This window comes from Aulonocara stuartgranti (genome assembly GCF_965226115.1).
Source record: "Aulonocara stuartgranti genome assembly, chromosome: 23".
Classification (NCBI taxonomy): domain Eukaryota; kingdom Metazoa; phylum Chordata; class Actinopteri; order Cichliformes; family Cichlidae; genus Aulonocara; species Aulonocara stuartgranti.
In genome coordinates, this window is record NC_138958.1 from 40499573 (window position 1) to 40515717 (window position 16145).

A 16145-nucleotide genomic window follows, 5' to 3' on the forward strand; every position below is an offset into this window, starting at 1 on the left:
GTAAATCAGTTATACTTTGCCTTCTGAAGTAAATGGATTAGCATTGACAGATATATTAGATTTCTGCAGACCAGTCTGCTCAGGACTATAATGTTCTTCTTCTGGACCACACAATAATTTTACTGTCCATCGCTGCAGCAGGATCAACAGGAGGGTACACTTTTTTCACAAAATGGGTCAATACACGAAAAGGGATTGTGAATGGGAATGTGTAAATGATATGTGCTGTAAAAGGAAAAGAAGCTTATACATGGAGGAGGCACAGTGGTCACAAACATTTTGTTTTTTTGTTTTTTTCCGTTGGGCATCTTTCTTTGCCTTTAGACAATAATTCTGATGGCAAAAGAGCCAAACGGGACAGGCAAAAAAAAAAAAAAGAAAAAAAAAAGGGGGGGGGGGGATTACATTTTGGCCACAGAAGGTACAAAACATGGACGTAGCTTCTCAGCCACTTGAGGCTGGCTTCAAAAGTGAGTTTAAAACTGGAGTTTCAGTTTTAAGGATTTCCTGTTTATTGTGGTAAATACCCATACTTATTTAGCATCTTTTTCTGTTTCTGTTCTGTAATTGTCTGCTCACTCATCATTAGTTTCACTTGTGTCCAGTCAGTTCTCTGTAACTCGGTCAGTCCCCCTGTCCCTCATTCCCCTGGAGTAATTTCACATTACAGAAGAAGTTCTTAGATTTTGGTGTTACGGTCCTAACAAAACACATTTTTGGCCATAACTTTGGATTCACTAGCTAAATGATAAGTCTGTGTATGTTTTGTATTCAAAATCAACTTAATAGTGACATCATGATTTTCTAAGTTTGGTGGTGATACTGAATTGGTAAAGCTAAGCTTAGGCTCCCACCGTACGCTCTTGTTCTGTGCAGCTGGAAATATATGTTGAGCATCCATATATTAAAATCTGTAGCTTCATCCATATCTGAGGGATTGTTTTCTGTCACTGCCACAACTTTTGTGTTCTGGTGGAATACACGGAAATGCACTTTTTAAAAATCAATTCAAAGCCTTTATACAGTGGGATGCAAATGTTTGGTCAACCTTGTTAATAGTCATTATTTGCCTGTATAAATCGTTGGTTGTTACAATAAAAAATGTCAGCTAAATATATCATATAGGAGACACACACAGTGATATTTGAGAAGTGAAATGAAGTTTATTGGATTTACAGAAAGTGTGCAATAATTGTTTAAACAAAATCAGGCAGGTGCATAAATTTGGACACTGTTGTCATTTTATTGATTCCAAAACCTTTAGAACTAATTATTGGAACTTAAATTGGCTTGGTAAGCTCAGTGACCTCTGACCTTCATACACAGGTGAATCCAATAATGAGAAAGAGTATTTAAGGGGGTCAATTGTAAGTTCCCTCCTCTTTTAATTTTCTCTGAAGAGTAGCAACATGGGGGTCTCAAAACAACTCTCAAATGACCTGAAGACAGAGATTGTTCACCATCATGGTTTAGGGGAAGGATACAGAAAGCTGTCTCAGAGATTTAAGCTGTCTGTTTCCACAGTTAGGAACATATTGAGAAAATGGGAGACCACAGGCTCAGTTCAAGTTAAGGCTCGAAGTGCCAGACCAAGAAAAATCTGGGATAGACAGAAGCAACGAATGGTGAGAAGAGTCAGAGTCAACCCACAGACCAGCACCAAAGACCTACAACATCATCTTGCAGCAGATGGAGTCACTGTGCATCGTTCAACCATTTGGCGCACTTTACACAAGGAGATGCTGTATGCGAGAGTGATGCAGAGGAAGCCTTTTCTCCAGCACAAACAGAGACACTTGAGGTTTGCTAAAGCACATTTGGACAAGCCAGCTTCATTCTGGAATAAGGTGCTGTGGACTGATGAAAGTAAAATTGAGTTATTTGGGCATAACAAGGGGCGTGGAGGAAAAAGAACACAGCATTCCAAGAAAAACACCTGCTACCTACAGTAAAATATGGTGGTGGTTCCATCATGCTGTGGGGCTGTGTGGCCAGTGCAGGGACTGGGAATCTTGTCAAAGTTGAGGGACACATGGATTCCACTCAGTATCAGCAGATTCTGGAGACCAATGTCCAGGAATCAGTGACAAAGCTGAAGCTGCGGCGGGGCTGGATCTTTCAACAAGACAACGACTGGAAACACTGCTCAAAATCCACTAAGGCATTCATGCAGAGGAACAAGTACAACGCTCTGGAACGGCCATCTCAGTCCAGACCTGAATATTATTGAACATCTGTGGTGTGAGTTAAAGAGCTGTCCATGCTCGGAAGCCATCAAATCTGAATGAACTAGAGATGTTTTGTAAAGAGGAATGGTCCAAAATACCTTCAAACACAATCCAGACTCTCATTGGAACCTATAGGAAGCATTTAGAGGCTGTAATTTCTGCAGAAGGCGGATCTACTAAATATTGATTTCATTTCTTTTTTTTTTGTGATGCCCAAATTTATGCACCTGCCTGATTTTGTTTAAACAATTATTGCACACTTTCTGTAAATCCAATAAACTTCATTTCACTTCTCAAATATCACTGCATGCGTCTCCTATATGATATATTTAACTGACATTTTTTATTGTAACAACCAACGATTTATACAGGCAAATAATGACCATTAACAAGGTTGACCAAACTTTTGCATCCCACTGTATATGTTATGACAGACATGGACGTGGCCAAGTTTGTTTCTTCTCTCTTCATTGTGTGCAGACACACAGACACGAGTCAAATCGTGACATCAGATGGTCATGAATAATTTAGCAGTGGTTATATATCAACTTCATTTCACGACGTGCTGACTGACAATGCTTTTTTGTGCATTTAGTCAGTTTTTTCTCTTATCCCTGTAAGAGTTTTATTAAAGTCAGCCAAATACAACATCAGATATCATGTGATATGTAAGATAAAGGTATTCGTGAACACTGGACTGCAGGTGAAAGCTAGAGAATACTATTCCCTATATTTCTTCCCGCATTTTTTTAAAAATGCATATATATTTCATATCTCTCTGCCACCTCCACTCAGCTTTCAGCGTCTTCCTTAATTCAAACTCTCACTTGAAGGAGTTCTCCTTTCGCTCTTGTTATCTCTCTGCCCCCCCCACACACACAGCTCCATCTTCTCGTGTAGTTGGGATTTTTTTTTTTGGAGGGGGGAAAGATCTGGAGTGATTATATAACTGTTCTGATTCAGAAGCCTTCCATTTTCAGCTGTTATCTTTTTTTTGCGTTGAAAATCGTCGCTGATGATTCGACCCTCGGGTGGTTTGGCGGTCTAGCGGTAAGCACAGCTACAAGAAGTTGCTGGTTCAAACACACTGCTCTGTGTGGAGCTCCTCTGCTCGACTGCTAGGGTCACTCTGATCATCTATAATCATTCTAAATTGGCCGTAAGTGTGAGTGTGAGCATGTTAGCCCTGCGATGGCCAGCTGAACTGTTCACCCAACCCAGCTCCAGCCTATCAAACTGGATAAGCAGTTAAGAAACAATGCCAGCCCACATCAGTTTATGGCTCAGCTGATGCCCTTTTGGGGATCCCATTGACAAATCTCCTATGTGCTTGAAACTCCCCATACTGTTACATCTGCAAGCTCTTTGCAGACTCACTTCTCAATTTCCTGCAGTTTAATCAGTGTTGAGTCTGTTTTTATTGATATCTGCTCTGGTCTGTGCCTTGCTGCTGATCTCCCTGCAGTTTGGCTTGCCACAAATGGACATGGAAAAGTGGTGAGGCCCAAGAACAAAGCCATGCCACCAAATATGAATTGCTTTTGGTGCTAAAATTTATTTACTGTCCTATATGTAGCTATTTTTATATGTGATATAATGTGAAGGATTGTTTTACTGGTGGTCCATTTTATAAACCATTTTCATTTGTCTTGCTCCTACAAGAGCTTTGATTAAGTCAGCCCAATACAGTATCAGATACCATCTGTAATGTGAGATAAAGGTCTAAAATTAGAGATGGAAACTGGACTGCAGGTTATTCTGTGCTCCTCTCAGTTAATGAGCTGCTACTTTAACCAGCAGCCATACAGATAAACACGTGGACCTGATTGGAGCATTTCAGGTAATTCCAGTGCCATTTTTCTTTTTCAATAAACACTTGGTAACTCTATGGAAATTGGCATGACTAATATAAACTTTACTGCCACTACTTCATACTTCAAAGTGGCACAAATGGCAGAAGGCTTTGAATGGCATTTCACGGGAATATATAGGCTAAACTAAAAACTGAGACATCACTATGTAATCAGTGTGAGAGTGTTTTGGAGACAGGAGTACTTGATCTTGGGGGTAGTTGAGTTAGTTGCTTTTCAAGTTTGTCAAGAAAATCCGCCATGACAAGAGAGGGGGGAATTGTGTGTGTGTTTTTTGTGTTTTATTGTTTTTAGGGGGTTTTATTCAAGGTTATCCAGACAATTTTTCTATTCTATGATGTATGCACGATACAGTGGACTGCAAAATGCTGTAAGTAATGGCACAACATGAGTGTCAAATCATTGTACGCATGTTTGTGTTTGTGACTCTGTCTCTTGTGATCAGTTTCTCCGTCCTTTTTCTTCATTAGGTTTCTATTTTTCTATTTTTTAGAGAAACATAAAAGTTTACATCTCTTGCACATTATCTGCTAGCTACATTTGTTCTTTTCATATGTCAAGAATTTCGAGTTATTACCTATTATTACAGTTTAGCATATTTGATAACTATCTGCTAAACCAGTATTTAACACGTCTACACAATATGCATACTAATGAGCATTTGTACACTATAAGAATAGCCTGAAATATATGGGCTGGGCTATATATTAGCTGATGCTGACATTTACTACAACCGATAAGTGAAAGTTTAAGAAATAAAGAACAGATGAGAAAAACACCCTTCAAATGTCTTATGAGCAATCGGTGTGTTCCCAGCTCCCAAAACAGCAGGTCTGTCCCTGTAATCGACCTTAAGACCTTTGCTGTTGATCAACAAATTCTGAGTTGGAGGAAAAGGGAACTTTGTAGCTGCTCCATGCACCGAAATACACAGAGAAAAATCTGCAGTAAGCCCTCAGAAGTTGTATTAAAATATGCAAGGGGGCATGAGGTGTACTAGACCATTTTGTTTCAAGGCTTTTGTAAAAAAATTTAGATTAAAAAAGTAAAATAATATAAAATATGGTATTATTTAAATTGCATTAATATTTTACATGTAAAAATAAAAGCCTTTTCACAAGCCAATAAAAAAAATGTACATAGGCCAGTAAAACGCTGAGCCACTGACCTGAGGGTAGTTAGCTGGGACACTGAATTATCATCGATATTAACATGAGATTTCGGTCACTGCAGTGTCTTTATAACCCTGCGCTTCTGGCGCTAATTTTAAGTTTTAAAGCAATAACAAAACCTCAAAATCTCAATCCCCCTAACCCATTCCCCCCACCCTCCTTCAAAAACTTTAACGCTCGCTTTAACAGCCCGAATGACAAACTATTATGACAGGAACAAAAATACTCCGTGTTTTTATTGCGTCTGTCCTTGTGATGCACATGTCCCTGTGAGTTTTCTGACATCCAGTACATGCAAAGTTTCTCACTGGTCTTTGTGCTAGTGAGCAAAAGAAAGAGAGAGAGGCTGCTGAATGCTTAAAAAAATTGGGATAAGACAGGAATAGGTATAACAAACAGAGAGAAACAAGGAGGAGGAGCGCTAGAGACACCAGAGACAGCAGAGATGGAAGGAAAAGGGTGGGGGGGTGAATGAATAATTTAGTCCCCCCATTCCCTCTCTTCTTCTCCCCACTGTGTTAGAGATGTTACAAACACAGATGAGGAGAAGAAAGGAGAGGATAAGAGAAGAGGGGAGATGGGGACAGGGGAGGAGTGAAAGGTGACAAGGAAAGGACCAAAGGGAAGCAAGGAGTGGAGACAGAAAGAAAGTGGCATCTTCTAATGGTGATTGTTTTCCTTATGTCTAACAGCAGCATAGGTGTGTGTATGTGTGATCATGTGCTTGTGTTTCAGTGTTTGTGTGTGCACAGGAGCGAGGCGCAGCAGCAGCAGAGAGGAGAAAGTCAGAAAAGCCCTGTGATTAATGTAATTGATGCCAGATGTGTGTGTGTGTGCCTGTGTGCGTGTTTGTTACCCTCTCAGCATTCAGCAGGTGTTCCCTCCCTCCTTTCGGAGACCCATCACTCGTTACCTAGGCAACAGTGGACTTCCCCGCGCCTGTGCCTCTGCGAGTGTGCGTACGTGCATGTGGGCGGGTGTGTGAGCGCGAATTATGACTCATCCTGCTGAGTTCAGAGCGGCTATCCTCACACTCCCGTCTGGGGAACACCCACCCACATCTGTTACCTTCCCTGTCTGTATCTCTATCCCCTCATCGCTACATCATCCTCTCTTCACCAGCTCTCTTATCTCCCCTGCCTCCCAGACTCACTGATATTAATAGCTCTTTGATTCTTGATCTCGACACTTGGATGCATTATTTACCTGTTGCTTTGATCAGAGCAGGAGAGAAAGATCAGTCAGCGCAAGCAGCTGTAGTCCTCATGACCGAGCCAGGCAGGCAGATAGAGCGCCACCTGCAGAGATTTTTTAAGAAGTGATTCCCGAGAACCGCCTTAAGTGTAATGCTGACTGATAAAATAGCCTCAGATGGAGGTTATTTTAACTGGTGTGTCCAATTAGATTGTGCTTTATGACCATTTGTGCTTTTCTGCAGTGAAACTTTGTGTTCGTGGCCAACAGTTTAACCGCCCACCCTGCAATCCTGTGCAGCACACCCGACTCTAACTATAGGAAATACACATGAAGCAGAAATTGGGAATCAAGATGTCTTAAAAAATGAATCTCCGTGTTTTTGTTATCATTGTAATTATGAGAAAAAACACTATTTTCACATTTTATGATAATAAATCAGTTACTTCTGATGTGCATGCCATAAACCATTAACCCTGTTATCAAAACAAAAGAAGACATCAAAAATTTAATTAAACTTTATAATTTATTTATACGTTTGTAGGCAGAAACCTTTTCCCTATTTCCCATCTTATTCCCATCTTTTCAAACTTTGGGTGATTTTTCTAAGAACTGGGACACTGTGAAACAATCAACAATCAATAGGTTTGAAAGCAAACCCTTCTACTTCTTGATTTGTTTTAGGATTGTTTCATTCATAACTAATTTGGGAACTCTGTTTTAACGTTAGAGGGATTTGATGTTGGGTGCCGGGTGATAAAGTTAATGTTCAAGTTTACCTCGAAGGTGCTGGATGGGGATCTGCGTGTATCAATCAAATTATGCTGCTTGTTATCTGACCCCAAAACACAAACTTATGAGGACATGATTCTCCTAAACATTGCTACATGCTGTACAAGAAGCAGTAAGGTCTCGCTTCATTGGAGTAGCGCCCTGTTCAAACAGTTAAAATGCCACTAAAGGAAAATAAAAGTGCCCTACAAGAACCAAAGAAGCCAGCTTCACCCTCCCACATCCAACATGTTCAACATGTTTGCGCGCTTCTCTCAAGGTAGTCGAGCAGTTTTGGTGGTTTGTTGCCAGAACTGTACAATAATTCTTTTTTTCTCTCTTTCTTGGCAGCACTTTGGTGTTTGTGTCTGAGAACAAACACCTCAAAATGTCACAGGCACTCTTCTTCTGTTAGCATTTCATTGCTAATGTTTTGAGGCAATTAATTTCTTTAATGACCACAGATTTACTTTTGTAAAGGGTTTTTTTTGGTTGCAGTTTGAAGCAACCATAACTATATACATAAACCGTGAGAAAAGCTTAGTGCAGTCACCACCAAATTTGAGCTTTACTGCTGCAATAAAAAATACATTTTCATCCCTGTGGATGAAAATGTCTTCACAGCGGATGACAGAGTACATTATAATGAGAGTGAGATAGGGAAAAGTTGAGGTGAAGGAATGAGGGGTGAGTGCCGGTCTCCTTTAGTGCCCGTAGAGGGCGCCGCTGCCTCTGAGCAGGCTGAGAAGAACACTTCGGTGTGTGGAAAATGTTGAGACAGAAGATAACAGTATCTCTCAGTGTGTTTCCTCTCAAGGAGAAGATTTTGAATGGATTTAGAAAGAAAGCGAATCACAATGTTGCATCCTATAGTTTATGCATGTCTGGTGTGTTTGTGATCTTGTGTTGTCTCCCTTTGACTCTGTTTCCCTGTAAAGTTTTTTGTTTTTTGAGGCTGTGGGCAGTGGAATAAGTGGATGGAAGAAGGCGAGGCTTTTCCTTTTTGAAGCTTCTGAGCAGTGTCCCACCTCCCTGGGATGTTATAAAAAGCAGCTGTGGAGTTGAATTTTAATGGAAATGTAGCTTTGATTTATTCATGACTCCCTTACTTGAAGTGACCTGGATAAAAAAAGAAAAAACCTGTCATCTTCACGCAAGTACACACCAACACTTTCTTTGCTCTCTTTTTTCTTTTTTTCTTGCTGTCTGGGAGAAAAAAAACAGAGAGAAATGCTTTAATGGCAGCGCGTCATCACTGCCAGAAATTTCAGAGATACCTGCTGAAATGGGACAATAGATGCAGGGTGACGACGTCATGCTGCTGTTGGGTCTTGGGTCTGTTAAGCACAGTTAAATATAACATTAGGACAACGTTAAGGACACAGTGGCAATGACACAGTTTGATCTCTCAGAGATGAAAGATCTGATAGACTCTTCAGGACTTCATTAAATCATTAACGTTAAAGGTTTTACAGTCATTTGAGTTTTTCTCTTACTGTTAGTCATCATGTTAGTGAAGGACTTCTGCTGCACTGGTCCTTCGCTTAGACAGGCTCTGCTGCCACCTAGTGGCAATGAGGACCAACATACATCATATTTCTGTGTTACCTTCTTAACCCTTGTGTGGTGTTCGTATTTTTGTTACTCAGCCAGTGTTCATGGGTCTGGTGGACCCGCTAGAGTTTTGGCTTTCCAAATTAACACTATCAAACAATTTTATGTTAAATTACTCAACAGATGTTTACTTCATCCCAATTACAAGACATATGAACAGCAAACATGGTTAATTTTTTCCCTTTACCTTTGTTAGATCACATTTATGAATTAATGTGCTTCTCGTTTTTCTTTTATATAAAATGTTATAAATAAATCAGTTATAATCAAGTGGAGTGAGTGGAAAGACACAACACATTTACACGTGAAAAAATAATTAATTGTTTAATTTTTCTTTTGAAAAAAACTGAACACGGGTCTCACAGACCCGAACACCATACAAGGGTTAAAAAAACACAATGTGTGTGTGTGTGTGTGTGTGTGTGTGTGTGTGTGTGTAAAACTCCCACACACACACATGCAGAGAGAGAGAGAGAGGAAGCAGGGTGAGAGGGCTGTCGCTGTCTCTGGTGCTGAAATATTTTGGTTCAAGTGTTCCTGACCTGCTTCTGACGTCAGGAAGCCTCACAGCAACATCCGATTATTTTTTAATCACATCCCACTGCCCTAAAGTCATTTTTTTGAAGCCGCACAACAAGGACAAAAAAAGACCTATGACAGGATAGCACTTTCATTATTATTGCAAAGTTTTATAACAGAGAATTTTCAAAGTAAGATAAAGAAACTATAGTAAAAAAACCCAAGAATAATTAAAAACATATATATTTTAAAATGAACACAGTAATAATTTTAGCCCCAGACTATACCAGAATCAAAAGGATTTACCTGCAGGGAAAAATGAATACTATCAAGTATAGTAATTACCATTAATCACCAAACTGCACCTTCTGGTTGCAGGGCACCACCAAAAGCACCTTGTGCTTCCTGGTTAAATTATGAATATGCAAAAGCTAAATTAAACTGAATTACAGCTGTGCGTATTTTCCTCCACACTGAAGTTTAGCCCAGCATATTTAAAGCACATGTTGGTATCACTGCTGCCGCATATCTGCAGAGAACTGCACTGTGCCAACTTGATCAAATGTGTCGTTCTCTGATAAAAAATTGAGGTTCTAGCCGGCGCGTCTTCAAAGACCCACGGGTCCTAACCCCACGGCCCTGTTACTCATCGTAAAGACAGATAGACTGGCGACGGTTTCGGGATTTTCTTTGATATCAGTTTCCCCAGAAGAAAGTGGGGGAAATTCATTTCAATGCTCTTTGTGTCCAACTGGGTCCCAGCCCAGCTCTTTATTCTGGAGAGATGGCTGACCTACATGCAGTACTGAAAAAGACAGATTCAGGCAGGCTTGTGAAGTTTAGGCAAAACATAAATTTTCAAAATAATAATAGTGAGTTTCACTGTTTGGGGGGTGATTAAATGTAAGGTGTCCTTATGGTGCATTTACCTGCTTAGAAATAGAGGTGTGACGTCAGCGCACAGGGTTGAGTTACAGCTGTTACTGCCCCACATGCTGTCACATTGTGGGTGAGTATCGTGTAGTCCGTCCCGTGGTGTAACCTTACAGCCGGAAACCTGCACCTGTAATATATATATATATATACAAGCATGTGCACTGTAGGCGAACCACACAGGCAAGGCTGCCCCGCAATTTATCAGGCTATCAGTGGAGCCCAACTCTTGCATTTTTAAACCACTCATTCAGACAGCCTTTCCTGAGCTGAATACAGACAGCGGGGATATGTGAGGTGGTAATGAGCAGAACAGGCTTCACTGGCTAAAGCACTGTTCATTTTTTGCCAGTATAGAATGAAATAAGTAGAAGGAAGCTGGTGAATGTAAGAAAAAGCGGAACTGAAGCCAGCACAGTGCTTTATGTCTTTAAACATATCCACGTCCATAGAAAACACTTGAGACATTAATGGATATAAATCAAAGGCGGGAAATTAAATTTAATCAAGGGCCAGACTGGCATAAAAAGAAAACAGCCCTCCAGAATTTTCCCTTTCTCGGCTATAGCTGAGATTTTACAAAGCTGATACCATAAATCTACCTGAAAGTTGACCCGTACCTCACTTGATTACTTAAGTTACTTGACTGAGCTACTTCTTAAACTCATTGCAATGTATCACAATTTAAAGACCCAAAGTGTTTGCAGAGAGATTTTATAGCCAAATAGCAACAGTATTTTGCATCTTAACGGGTCAAGCAATGTATGCAGATCCTAAATTGAAAACCAGCTACTGCTGTTAAGTTTCCTGAAAACCAATCACGAAAATGCTAAAACCAGAACGTTTAGCATTAATGGCTGTCCTGTTGAGGTCTGACAGCACAGTGACACCGTAAACTCCTACGTAAACAGTGGCTGTGCGTTTAATTAGAAACATTTTAAATAAAATATTAGCCACAAATCTGGGTTCAGCCTTACAGCAGGACTAAGGCGCGCGTAAAGGACCGTAGAAGTTCGCAGCTTGCACTTACCTGCGTTTTATTTCAGAGTAAAACCCATCTGCTGCCGCTCCAGCCGGTGACGTCGTCCCCTCCTCCCCACCGGCCCGAGGATGACCAGTTGTTTTTGAGAGCGCGTGTGTGGCCGCTCGCCCGGCGCGTGGCTCCAGCAGCCGTGTGCTTTCAGGTAGAGAGCGCTCGCGCTTTCAAGCGTCAAATAACCTGAGGACATCCGGTCATTACCTTCAAAGTAACAAGCGCCGTAACTGACGCTGAAGCTTTGACACATACCCCAAAATGATAACTTAACGGGACAGTTTCCGAACTGGAAGCCTAAATTTATTTATTTATGCTTTTCTTAAAGCGTTAAAAATAACAGCTTTTCTCAATTAGGCGTAGAAAAAAAATTAAATATATTAATTAATTAATTAATTAATTAATTAATTAATTAAAGGTTCAATAAAACAACAACAAAACAAACAAACAATAATTACAGTAAATAAGAATCAGACTATTGCAGGACAAATTTAACAATAACGCTACACTTAGTTTACACTGAAAGGCGAGCATAAGTCATTAAATGTTTTTTAAATAAATAAATACATAATAAATGTTTTTACAAATTTGTGACATTTTTTCCTAAAATGTATAAAACTGACCCCTTGATGGCAGCAACAGGTTGTTAAATCACGGAACAATCAGAGTAGAATAACAGAGTCAGACTTGAATAATAATAATAATAATCTTTTTTTATGATCTAAATATTTTTATTTTCTTTGCCGTCAAGTGGCTCATTAATGCGCACAACCCTTTTGGAACCACAGAGAGGGCTATGAGGCTTTCACTGTGAAAGACAAACCGCCCTCTTTCCGGTGATGCTCCTTGTGACTCTCGTTAGTTGCACACAGCTGGATGGGCTCGCGCCGGCAGCACGCGCGCCTCGCGCTTCAGTCAGCGGAATACAAACGGGCGCTTTTCAGAGGAGAGGACGCAACTGCTTTCTGAGGCACTGCTGTGTCTTTCAGATATTTTTTTTAATTGCCGGTCTCGCCCGTTGACCATGGGAGCACAAACTGACGAGCGGGGTGTGGAAAGATTGTTTGGAGGAGCCGTTCAGTGACAGCTGCTGTTCCCTGACTGACAGACAGACCGGTGAAACGTGACGGACAGGTAAACCGCTGTGCGTTTCAAATCTATGGCCAGAAGAATATCGGCAGCAGAAAATATGCAGTAACGTGTGGTTTATTATTTTTTTTATATATATTTTTTTATTTTTCTTGGACTTTACCGCGTTGTGGCTGAAGTATGGGGCCGTTATAGCCGGTAAAGCGGAGACTGGAGGTTTGTGTCTGGTTTCGTCTGCGCTCCGTCCCCTCCGGTGGACACAACTGAAGAGACTGGAGACGAGGACGGAGACAAGGCTGTTTTTGTATCGGCTGAGCCATGGCAGCGGCAATCGCCAGCGGTTTGATCCGGCAGAAGCGACAAGCAAGAGAGCAACACGCCCACCGACCGACTGCTCACCGGCGGCGGAAGAGCCCCGGTAAGAAGCAGGGGCTGTGCAACGGGAATCTGGTCGACATCTTCTCCAAAGTCCGGATATTTGGATTGAAGAAGAGGAGGCTACGGAGGCAAGGTGTGGAGGAGGGGGGGTTGCACATGCATGCACACATACACACGGTTGCAGGGACGCAAACCTATTGATACGCACGTGCGCGCGCGCTTCTACACACGCATGCGGGTATGCACTTTTACGCACGGCCACATTTTGTGCACAATCTCCTTCACGTTCACGCCCTGGCAGGCTGGGGCACGCGTATACGCACGAGCACACGCACGCGCAAGCACCCCGAACATGCAAAAATACACACTGCCAGACTCAGCCCCAGTCTCCCTCTCTCTCTGTATCCTCCATCTCTCTTTCCCCTCTGTAGTGTGACACACACTCGCGCGCACTGTCATGCCTTGTTGTGCCCTATGGTTCAGTAGTTTCCAGGTACATCCATTATTGAAGCCGCAGATTAGTCTGTCTAGCCTCTCTCTCTCTGCCTGTCTCTATGTGGACCTCTGCCTGGCTCTCTCATTTTCAGCTCATAATTGAAAGTGCCTTATCACCAAGATCACACTTTGCCTTAACACTAGCAAAATGTCAGACAAAACCCCCCAAAACTAAGCAATGACAGCAACCAATTAACCTTTATTTCTTGTTTCCTCCCTATAGAGAAATATGGAAACAGATTTGTTTATGTGGAGGTAAAAAAAAAAAACAAGAAAAGGGAAAAAAGTAAGGAAAATTTTCCACCATTCAGCTCTCAAGGCCCACTCAAATCCAAATTAACATCATTGTTACATCATGGGACGGGCTCTTTGCCACAAAGGGAAGTGATTACACGTAGAAGTGAATGTAGATTAATGAGAATGTTGTGATGGTGCGCTATAGAAAGCGTTCAATAGCAGAGACGATAAGTGCTGTTGTAATCAATTGATTGTGTGAGAAACCAGCAGGTGACGGCGTGCGGGAGGGGAGGGGAGGGGAGAGGGAGGCAGGAAATGAGAGGAGGAGGTGGGGGGATGATATGGAGGGGTGGCAAATGTGAGGAGTTGCGCCGATATGAATTTGTTGTCACTGGTTTGGTCTGGTGACTGATGGGAAAATTTGTGGGGGATTTGAGAGCCTGATTCCAGAGCTCGGTGGGAGTTGGAGGTGGTCTCGCTTCTCCATTGTCCCCCCCCGCTCCCACCCGTCTCTCGTCTCTCTCATCTTATTTTCCTGTGTTTCCTTCTCGTTTCCTTTCTCACCTTGCCAACTTTCATCCTTATCTCCTTTCTTTCCTAATCGTCTTTCCTTTCAATTCTCCTGTCCTCTTTTCTTAATTTTCTATTTTTTCCCACCTCGTGCTGACATTTCTCCACCTTTCACCTCCATTTCCTCAGAAATTTTCCCCTCCCTTCACTTCCTTTCTTCTCCTCCTCTTCTTCATTCCTCCACCTCCTCCCCCGCACCATAATCTTCCCCACCTGCCTTAGATCTTTTTATCTGTTGTTCAAGCTTCACCTAGTCACTTCCTGTGCATTGTGGCCTCCTATCCTTTCTCCTCATTCCTCCCCTATTTTCCCTTTCCTCTCTTTATCGTCTCCTCAGCGTACTGCTCTCCTTTCCATTCAAATCTCCTTCCTTGCTTTCATCCCTCAATTTCTTCTCTCTCAGTCTCTTTCTCCTACTTTCTCCTTTTCCCCTTCTTCATTCTTCCTCACCTCCTTTAATCTCCTGCCCTTTGGTTCATCACCCCCACACTTTCCACCTCGTCCTGCGTCCCTGCATCCTTCTCCTTCCTTTTAGGTATTCCTGTCTTTCCACCCGTTGTTTTCCCTTGCCTCCCTCCATTTCTGTGTTCTCAGCTGTGAGAGCTGCTGGTGGAAGCTTGGCAACATCCATAGTGTCTGTGCTTTGTGTGTGTGTGTGTTAAAATGAGAAAGATTTGCCAACATCCCCTACTGTCTTCCAGAGGTTTTGTGAAGGAGACACATACACACCCAACTCACAATGATCCGCAGCCTCCATTACTCAATAACTCGAACACACATGTTATATCTGCGTTCTTCTTACTGCTGAAAATGTGATATCTGACCAAAGCGCCTTCTCGTCCACAGTTATTCTTTGTTAGTTGTTATTATTAGTAATTAGACATCTGAGCAGAGAACTCATCACACTGGTGTGGGTGGATTTTAGTCAACAGTCTTTAAATCCTGCAGTGAAATCAGCTTCACTTAAGAGCTGCTGCCATCACTGGAGGATTTGATTGCCACACGACGGACATGCAAATGAAAAAACAAACAAAAATAAAACAATTGTTGCCAAAAAAATAAAGAAATTGTGCTTTAAAAAAACATTCACCTGCTGTCATACACTCTCATTCTTGGCTTTGGGGCTAATTAGAGCAGATGCATTGCATACAAAATACATTGTTTCAATACATTTTATAAACAAATATTTCCCCAAATAAAATACTGAACATGACACTTTAAAAAAAAAATTACCGCTTCTTCAGTGCGTCACATAAAGTTAAACGGGGCAGTGTGCTTTGATTTCTGTTCTTTGGTGACAGGCGGCTGCTGGGCAGGTAAAGTCTTATTTTGAATCATAAATATCACAGCTGTCAGTTGGAATCATGTTTACATTAAAGCATGGGACTCACAAGAGCACGAAACAAAAGAAAAGTGCAGCTGAAGCGAGGAATGTCTTGCGTATAGAGACGCAACACGTGTTTTCGCCATCATTTTAAAAAAGCCTTCAGTGTTTAAAATTATCATGAACTTTGACAAGTCCAGACATTGCAACAAATGGACGTTGGTTTCAATTTATCAGACAACACAAAATAAATTACCGTCTACAGATATGATGAGCAACAAATTATGAATGATTTCATCTTTAATCTCTCCCGAATCCAATCAGAAGCAAAGTTACTTTTCTTAAGGGAGACCATTAAATCTGTGCTTGCAATTAGTGATAGCATGCATGTGCGTGCACAGATCTTTAATTTCTGGTTAAATTTTTCTTCATTTAAAGAGATATAGTTGCTTTTTCTAGTTGTTTTTGTTTCTAGTCATAAAAAAACAGATTTTTCTTTTAAACCTGTAAGTGTTTTATCCAGGACATAAAAACCTGACCTGGCATTTACTCAGGCCTTGCAGTAGGAATGTTTTCTCCAGGCTGACCTCTGATCACGTGCAGACCCTCTCCCAAGAGGCAGAGCCTAACTAAAAGGCAACTGAGCTGCTTCCATGTTGCCACATGAACCTGAATCTGGACTGAGTTGCTCTCAGTAAAACGGATTTCCACGGATCA

At 41.4% G+C, this 16145-nt stretch overlaps 2 protein-coding genes and 1 long non-coding RNA gene across 6 annotated transcripts in view; 1 reads left to right on the top strand and 2 right to left on the bottom strand.

Moving 5' to 3' along the window:
• The window catches only part of rcbtb1 (regulator of chromosome condensation (RCC1) and BTB (POZ) domain containing protein 1), a 77915-nt gene that overhangs the window by 36577 nt on the left and 25193 nt on the right, over positions 1-16145 (bottom strand). The gene's annotated exons all lie outside the window — the stretch shown is intronic.
• The window catches only part of LOC309700747 (fibroblast growth factor 14-like), a gene marked incomplete at its 3' end in the record, with an annotated part of 69378 nt that overhangs the window by 16375 nt on the left and 36858 nt on the right, over positions 1-16145 (top strand). The window contains exons 1-2 of one of the 4 annotated variants that reach the window (XM_082524537.1): positions 12216-12469; positions 12604-12935. The exons of 1 other annotated variant lie outside the window; for it this stretch is intronic. In XM_082524537.1, coding sequence (XP_082380663.1) covers positions 12743-12935 — 193 coding nt within the window. In that variant the 5' untranslated portion in view covers positions 12216-12469; positions 12604-12742. Of the gene's footprint in view, positions 1-12215; positions 12936-16145 lie in introns of those variants that run through there. 2 more of the 4 variants (XM_082524536.1, XM_082524538.1) reach the window with 2 other exon arrangements.
• Positions 9677-11633, bottom strand: LOC309700778. The gene is made up of 3 exons (XR_014274750.1): positions 11333-11633; positions 10299-10432; positions 9677-10174 (listed from the first exon to the last, which is right to left on the bottom strand). It is a non-coding gene; the product is annotated as an uncharacterized lncRNA (long non-coding RNA).